We start from the raw sequence: 8,659 nt of genomic DNA, 5'->3' as shown, positions 1-8,659 counted from the left end.
ATGGCGTAAGTTTTTTCCGTCGACACAGAGGTAAGTTTAAAAAAGTAAAAAACAAAAAAGACATGCGAATAGTTTAGTCGAAAGGTTAAAAGCCTTTCCAAAATATGAACAGTGGAATTCACCGGTTGTTTTCAAATGTCCCTGCCTTTTCCAGATTAGTGCGAAAAAGGGCTTTTTTTTGGTTATTTTTGAAAAAAGGGCTTTTTTTGGTTATTTTCCCAAAATATATAGGGAATAAAATCACAATAATTCATAGAGGAGAGAGAGAGAGAGACAACACGCAGAAGAACCTCCTCTCCCTTCCACTGGTTATTTTTCGTCTGAGCTTATTAAACACCACCACCCACCCTATAAGCTGTGCCACCATTTGTCGCCGGAAATGGAGGCGGTGGGGGCCCGATTAGGTAGGTCTTCGACAAGGTACGGCCCGGCAGCCGTGTTCAGTGGGCCCATCCGAAAATGGAAGAAGAAGTGGGTCCCCGTCTCTTCTCCGCCTCCCTCCACCACCAGAAATGGTAATAACACCACCTCTCATCTTCTTCTCTATAAGTGGACCCCTATCTCTCTCAACAACAACCCCAAAGATGACTCTGCCACCGTGCCCGAAGAACCGCCACGTAGGAAGTTCCGATATGTCCCGGTAACCAGACCATATCTCCCTCTATCTTCCCTGTTGGGTTTTTATTTATTTATTTATTTTTGTTACTAGTAATTTTAAATTTGGGTTTTACTATCCGGTCAAAAAAGAAATTGGGTTTTACTAGGGTTTTGGTTTTTGGGCTTAGCATGGGTAGTGGATTTGGAGCTGTTGATGTGCAGAGATCAGAAACGTGAAATGGGTTTTCAAGATTATTAGATTTTGGATGTTGGGTTTCTGTTTGATTGCAGTATTATGGATGGGTATTAGAGTTGATAAACTTGAGGTTTAGGTAGGGTATTGGTTATAGGGCTCTTGTTGTGGAGACGTGGTTTGGATGAGATTGGGTTTGGGGATTATTTGATTTTGGATTTTCGCTCTTGTTTGATTTCACTATCATGGATGGGATTGTATGACAAGGGTTTGGGTTTAGCAAGGCTTTAATTTTTGGGTTGCAGTTGTGGAGGACATTGTTTTTTATAGACTTATCAGTATTATGGATTTGATTGTATGATTTTGGATTTGGCTAGGGTTTAATTCTGAGACTGGTTTTGTGGAAAGATGGTTTGAGTTGGGCTTGGGGATATTAGATTCTGGATTTGGGTTTTCGATTTGATAGCATTCTATGGTGAGGGTTGATGGTTGGCTCTAGCTTGAGGTTTATCATAATCCGCATCAGCATAATAAATACTATTATTATTATTTGCCAATTGTCAATTTAATATAAGCAATCACCAAAGAGAATCTTTCAGGGAAATAAAATCATCAAAGAGTTCTACTAAGCCCCTAAGGCAAGGGTTGTGCAATATACGCATTACAAAGTCGATCTAAAAGTCCACTAGCTGAAGAATGTGTTATCTGGTTTGCCTCCCATTATGCATGGTTAAACTGCAATTTGAAAGTTCTTTGAAGGCCATGTGATGAAATTGTCACTGTATCACCTAAATCGCAGGCTAAGTCTCTACAAAATATTCTCAACTCTTCTATATGTTCTCTTGCTTCGTCATCATTTGCATCATTGATGCTTGAAGGACCCAAAGAAGCGATATTAATCTTACTCTTGTCTCTATTAAATGCCTCACAATATGACATAAAGGATATTGCCTCTTCCACCTGACCAATTTCTTCTCCACCCTCTCAATTATCGGGACCCTAGGGCCTTAGAAGGGCCTTTCAGTCCCAATGGAAGACCTAAGTTTAGTATCGATAAATTCTTACACCCTATTATCTTCACTATCTCATCTGATTTGTCTTTTTCCATTCGTACCCCCATCATCACAATATTCACCATATTACCTTAAACTTGGGATTGCTTCATACCCGTCTCAGTTTTTTTTTGTATGCACTCAATTGATTAACTTCTGAAAAGTAATAGTATAATCCATAACTAAAGGTTTGATATAGAGGAACTAAGTGATGCCGATTGTAGGCCAAATAAGTGGGCATATTTGCCCATTAGGATTTATAGGATTTTTATTTCCATGTTATTTAGTCTTTAGGATTTTATTTTCCATGTTATTTAGATTTAGGGCTTTTATTTACTTTCCATGGAATTTTATTTCAGTTGCCTATATATAGGCCTCATGTATTAGGGTTTGTTTTTGAAGTTTTGGATGAATAATATTGATTGAGATTTCTCCCCTCTATTTCTCCTCCTCCTCGTCCTCCTCTTCTTCTTCTTCTTCTTCTTCTTCTTCTTGTTCTTCTATTATTCTCTTCTCTTCTTCCCCACTTTCTTCTATTTCCCTTCTCTTCTATTTCTCTTCCCGGGCATCACTAAGATTCCCCACTTGTCCTTCAAGTAAATCCATAATCTACTCAAGAAACTAATGGGAGAATTATTCAAGAGAATCAAGAAATGTGACAGTGTCGTTCAAGCCATAATCTGTTCTGTTTTGAACAAGTCATTCATTGAGAAAGAAAAGATGACAAAGTGATACAATGAACCAAAACCAAAAACAAAAGAGAAAAAAAAGTTGCAGCTCTGACTCTTCTACCCAAATAACTATATCATCATAGAGCTCACCAAAGTTTGTTAATCTGTTGGCCTTAAAGCGTCCATCAAGATCATTATACGTAAAGGAACACCTCACAAAACTCGATCTGAGAAGCTCAATGCCTCTAATTATCCCATGGAATCTCCATTCTTAGATCTGTTTAACCATTTAGCAACCCAAATTCTTGAGCTTTTGATCTCATTGAGGAATTTGAAATCAAACCATGCTGCTTTTACTTCAGCATCGTTCACTTAACAATCACAAGAACTCGCATGGGCAAAATAACTCTTCCATTAGTGTCAGAGATGGTTCCCTTCACAGCTGACAGCCCTAATGGTAGAAAAGGAGTTGCATGATTCTTTGCTACCTTCATAATTGAGTCTGAGGCTCTGAGCAAGCTGATCTGTGGGCTTCATGTCTGCAGGGAGAAATATAAGATTTCCAGGCATTGTCCCAAATAGAAACTAGTGAGTTAAGAAAAATAAATTATCCTTAAATTAATTTGCCACAGGCAAGAAGATTTTTCATAGGCACTTCCTCCTTTCATATTGAAAGGACGGCAACACCATTTCCAAAGGTCAAATGCACTTTAGGTTACAGATAAACTATCATTGATATTAAATGTATTAAAGAAGTGAGACCATATCTGGGATTTCCAGATGCAGTGAATAAATATGTGGGAAACAGTCTCCTCTGGGTGCTCACAAAAGACACTATCTTGAGTAAGCAATCCTTCTATATTATAGTTAATTTCTAATATGAATGTTTTCCTTGACAATCATCCATGGGAATGAAACTGCCCCTGAAGAAAGATCAGAATTCCATCCAACTAGAATTCTAGGTCCCTTTGTATGGAGAGGGGTGAGATAAAAATTCTTGATGGTGACTTGGCCAGAGATTTCTGGGGACCATATGAGCTTACCTTGGATCTCTTTAGAAGGGATATAGACTCTTTGGAGTTTAGCTGAAGGGATGTAAGTCATTAGAGGCTCAGTTCAAGAGGTCTTTACTAAGGATAGGGGTCATGATCAGATGCGGGCTACTTCTATTTATTTATTATTTTTTTGGGGGTGGGGTTTTAAATCTTTTTACGATATAAAAGGGGAATCCTCAGCTAGGATGGAGCCACCACACCATTTGTCTAGCCAAAGGCCTTGGATCTGTTTCCAATGTCAAATAAAAAATAATTGATAAAAGATTAAAAAAATAGTTCAAGCCTTAATCCAGTGTTTCACCTCTTTGGTTCTACATTGCTTGAATAGAAGAATTTCAAATCTATATTTGATCACATGCCTTTCTATGTCTACCATGAAAGAATATCCAAATTGTATTCCCTGCTTATGGGACCTGAAAAATCGTAACCTGTTTATTGTTTTGCCTTCCCTCGAAAATCCCCTTGAATGATGAGATGATAGGGCCGGATGTTTCTTTTAACCTCATGGCGTTCAATATGTAGGAATAGTCATTAAGGCTAATCAGTGTAAAGCCTTTTACCTCCCAGCTTTTTCTTCCTTTCGGAGTAGAATGATAAATGTGAAGATTACACACTTATTCAATTAACCCTACTCGTGGAATATATTTGTCAAATACTCCTTTACTCTCGTTTACTACCTCCAATATTCTTGGTAGAAAGCCAAAGAAAAAGCATCTCTCCCAGTGCTGTGTTTCTTCCCAATTCAAAAGTTTCTTCTTTCATTCTTCTCTCCAATTTCTTTTTCTAATTACTTCCATGCCTTGTTAACATAGGTTGGATGTGATATCTTCAAGTTTTGGCCTCCATTCCAAACTTTAGCTTTGGTTTTTTCTAACTGGATAAGACTGTTACAAGGAGTTTGGGAGAATCACCAACAAATCCTTGAAATCCAAACCTGGTAAGAGCAAGGGCATTGGGAAATGCAGGGTCCTATGGATTTCTTTTCTCCGAAGTCTATGAACATTTCCCAAAAGAAGCTAAAGTATATATTCCTTCTGCAACTCAGCAAGGCAAAACCACTGCTAAGTACGACAAGTGGTGGGAGAAATACTAGAAAGGCTGTGGAGACATGTTTGAAGAGCACTTCGAGAAAGCAACTCAGAGAAAGCTGCTGCCTGCAAATGAACCAGCCTTGCCAATACCAACCCAACCATCTCTGCCTGTCCCCATGGATCGATCGCAATCGGAGGCTATAACATCATCGGCCCCCGAAGCGGAAAAGAACTCGAGTTTGAGATTATGCATCAAAACCCAGATGAGTCGTTTCTCACTTATGTGGGGAGATTCAGGGCCACAGCCTCCAACCAGTGATAGAAAGTGACCAGATCGACATGATCCTCAAGACGACGAATAACCTGTTGGCCAGTAACATCTTCTATTTTTTTGAAAGCTAGGCCAGTAACATCTTGATGGGATAATATTGGGACTTCGAGTCTTTGGAAATAGAATGGAATATTTCATGAAAGTGGGGAGGTTCCCTGCAAGCAAAGAAGCTGCTAGTCCTCTCCTGGCTGAAGCGCCTTCCTCTCCCTCCGCCCAATCCGATGAAGAGTGGAACAGAAACAAGAAAAACCACAGGCACGGGAACCGTGGGAATCAAACCAGCAATGAAATTAGCGCTATTTCCCCGGCCCCTGAAGGACGGTTTCATGTCAATCTCCATTGACAACTATCAGAAACTCATGGAAGGACATGGGGTGCACAATCATTTGTTATGGATGGACAAACAAGAGGGGCAGGCCCTTAATGAATTTTTTGGTGGCTTGCCCTCGAGGTACGATGTTCGTGAAGGCGGTAGATGCTACATTAGAAGTGAAGGATGCAATTCAATTCACCCCAAAGATATGGATCGGTCAACCGTAGCAGGGGAAAGGGAAGTAGATGGGATATGGGCATATCACAATCATTCCTCCATCAGATAAATCATCCCTACCTCCTGTCGCAGATGTTGTATCTTCGTTGGCCAGCCGAAGAAGATCCAATTATTCGTTAAGGCTAATAATGGCTTACTCGACATCTTCTTCAGTGCAGTTAGTCAAGCTCTTTCAAGCTAAAAGTAGTTCAGTTAAGTGAAGCAAGTCCAGCTCTTCCGCTAGCTCTAAAGGTAAGCTCTAAAGCAGAGGGGCTTTTTACTTCAACCTTGAGTTCCGTTATGGTAAGCTCGTAGGCGTAAAGTCCCTTCTTTTCCAGCGGCTCATAAAAGAGTTCTGCTTTCGGGCTATCGGTTCATAAGGAAACAAGTTCCTTCTCTTCTGTCGAGCGGTACGGTACTCGCGGGCTTTGTGAAATCAAAGAGAAATGAAACTCATTCCGTTACGGGACTCTAGGCGTAGGCGGTAAAACATTCTGTTTTTTCTTCTGTCCGAGTGTGAATCCTGTATCATCTCTCCACATTAATGCTCTTACAAACTGCCAACCTGCTGAAAATGTGCCTACACTAAACAGGTCCCAGTTGGACATGACACATATTTAAAACCTTTTTTCTAGTTATAAAGGCTATAGAACCATTTTCTCCTGCTTAAATACTTCTGCATACTCTATAATTAGTGAAGAAATCACTGTCTAGAACCACAGTAACTCAACCTTAAGGCAAATCCTCAGCTGACATAGTGGTGGCAGTAGAATTCTACCAAGATTCAATTGACTTAACTAAAAGGGTGTTGCCTGTTGCTACTTTCCATTGGTGTCAAGCACGACTCATTTTATTTTTGTGACAATTTTGAGTAACTTTCCATGCTTCTAACCTACTACTACCACTGTCTTTGGTGAACTGGCTTGGGGTGCACTTGGTACAGATCCTGCTCCGCAATCTACACGACTCATTTGCAGGCAAACCAGGCCTCACTAATCACAGGTTCCCAGCACAGATGGGCCATGGTAAAAACTCTCATTGGTCAGATTCTAGCCATCTAATAAAAAATATTTTTGAAAGATGACTAGTCATATGATCAATGGCATTGAATGTGAATCTCTGGCAACTTCCATTTGAGCTATCTATTATGATTAGACGGCACTTGTTGCCATCTATGCCGGGCCTTTCAATAGGTGCAGTCCATAGTTGCTTCAACACATTCCATGTGGTGAGGCTTAGTGCAGCTCAAGTTGGTGCACTTGACCATAGTATCACACCTCCTACTATATGTTTTTCTTATTCATGTTCTTCTTTTTGTTATTAATGTTATCATCATCATTTTGCTTGAAGATCTGTTATTTGACGGCTATTCAATAACTTGAAAATGCAGGTTTCTGTAATAGAAGAACAGAAAGAAGCAGCTGCCACAAGTGTTGCTGATGATAATGACACTAAGCCAAGTGATGGCGTTGTAACTGATCCATCTCCAGTGGCAACCAAGAGTGATGGATCTGGTGGAAAACCTGATGTGAATGATGTACCAATGGAAGAAACTCAGGTGAGAGTCGAACCCTTTCCTTCAATAAAGCGTACTGTTTTCTGTCATCATTTTATTTACTTCCTCGGTATCTTTTATAGCACAATACAATATGTGTATTAGCGCAATCCAATTTGTTTTGGCTATGTTTAAGTGAACAAGCCCATTCTATGTTGGGGTTTTACCCTAAGCACACTTATGTTTGTATTTAGCATTTGCGTCCATGCATGAGATCTCCATTCCACTTCCTTGTGGAACTGCCAGCCGTCCAGGTTTTTCTTTGTTTATGACATCTTTCCCTTCCCAACTTCTCTAATTCCCATTAAAAGTGGGTTTGCTTCATGTCAAGTTATGCTTCTGCTTTCATAGTTTTATTTAATCTCTGTTTTTTCAATGGCATTTCAATAAGTGAATAAATATATGCGTAGGGCAAGCAATAAGTTCTAATACATTTCGTCTCTAAAACTGCAAGTTTGTGGCTTCATTTTGAATATATGAAAGTTTCCTATTCTCAAATTCATTTTATAAAATCTTGAAACAAAACTCCGAGAAGAATCATTTCTAAGCCACCGAGTCGTGAGAAACGAGTTTTCCTTTATCCAAATATTGCTTGGAGATTGATCTCAAAAAAGTCTAACTCCAACCCACAGCACTATCACCTCAGATTTAATCACTGCTCTGTTTTCATCAGTTTCTTTTAATCTCAGCTATCCAAGATCGTAAAAGAGTCAGGTTTTCTCGTTCCATGACTTCAGGTTTATCTCTTCCATGATTTTATGCCAATGGTCCCTATAAGTGCTATCAAGAAAAATATATTGGTGCAAATTACTATTTTTTTCTTTCAATTTGCATTCTTTCAACTACGTATCTTAGGCGTTGCAATTTGCATGATGCAATTGAAATGTTATATTGATTTTGTTTATTGGACAACATTGAAGTTTCTTGTTTGCTAATGGGAGAGTTTTTGAAGGAAATTTTAATCCACATTATATTTCAGGCTTCAAACAAGGGTCAATCGGCGCCACAACACCTAAATGAAACTAATCTGGATTTGAACTTAGGACTGAAAGCACGCGACGAAGGTAATGATCCAACAATGACAGATCAAAGTGAAAGCGTTCAGCTAGAGCGAGTAAGCTCCGGCGTGGATATTGAGATGAAGCCCGCAAAAAATTCAGAAGGCGAAAACAGAACAAAAAGGAAGTCCATGACACCTGACCTGGAAATGAGAGTGTAAGTTATAAGAGTGTAAGTTTCAGTTCATTCGTTTTCTTAGTTCTGTAGTGTACCTTGTTCAGGCCCATTAATGTACTGTCATCTTCATTTCTTTGCATGGTTAGGCTGCCTTTGCCACGCTCAGTGACACAAATTATGTGAAGTTTAGATAAAACAATGTGATCTTTGTGGGATAGTTTAGAAATTGAAATGAGGCTAAATGTTTGAATATGGTTCCTTTTCTCTTGGCTGCAGAAGCTTCAGTCCTTAATATTAAGATGGTTGTTAAATCTTTGCAATACTCCCTGTTTGTTGGTATTGCAGGAATTTTATGGAAAATTTTGGAAAGAATTTTTTTTCCAATGCCATGTTTGGCAACCAACTCAACTCTAACTCAACAAAGCCTTTGTTCCAAACTTGTTGGGGTCGGCTAGATGAATCCTTTAGA

General features: G+C 39.3%; 1 protein-coding gene across 1 annotated transcript; it reads left to right on the top strand.

The window, feature by feature from the left end:
* The first annotated feature begins 233 nt into the window (after positions 1–233).
* On the top strand, positions 234–8,442 carry LOC143854956 (uncharacterized). The gene is made up of 3 exons (XM_077365106.1): positions 234–640; positions 6,850–7,017; positions 7,994–8,442. The coding sequence occupies exons 1-3, from the start codon at positions 380–382 to the stop codon at positions 8,231–8,233; spliced, it is 669 nt and encodes a 222-aa protein (XP_077221221.1). The 5' UTR covers positions 234–379; the 3' UTR covers positions 8,234–8,442.
* Positions 8,443–8,659: the final 217 nt, after the last annotated feature.

This window comes from Tasmannia lanceolata, unplaced genomic scaffold (genome assembly GCF_043159265.1).
Source record: "Tasmannia lanceolata isolate RefF3 unplaced genomic scaffold, GAP_Taslan_0.1 ptg000003l, whole genome shotgun sequence".
Lineage (NCBI taxonomy): Eukaryota > Viridiplantae > Streptophyta > Magnoliopsida > Canellales > Winteraceae > Tasmannia > Tasmannia lanceolata.
The sequence above is the reverse complement of the archived record's forward strand: the minus strand, read 5'-3'. Positions and strand labels throughout refer to the sequence as shown.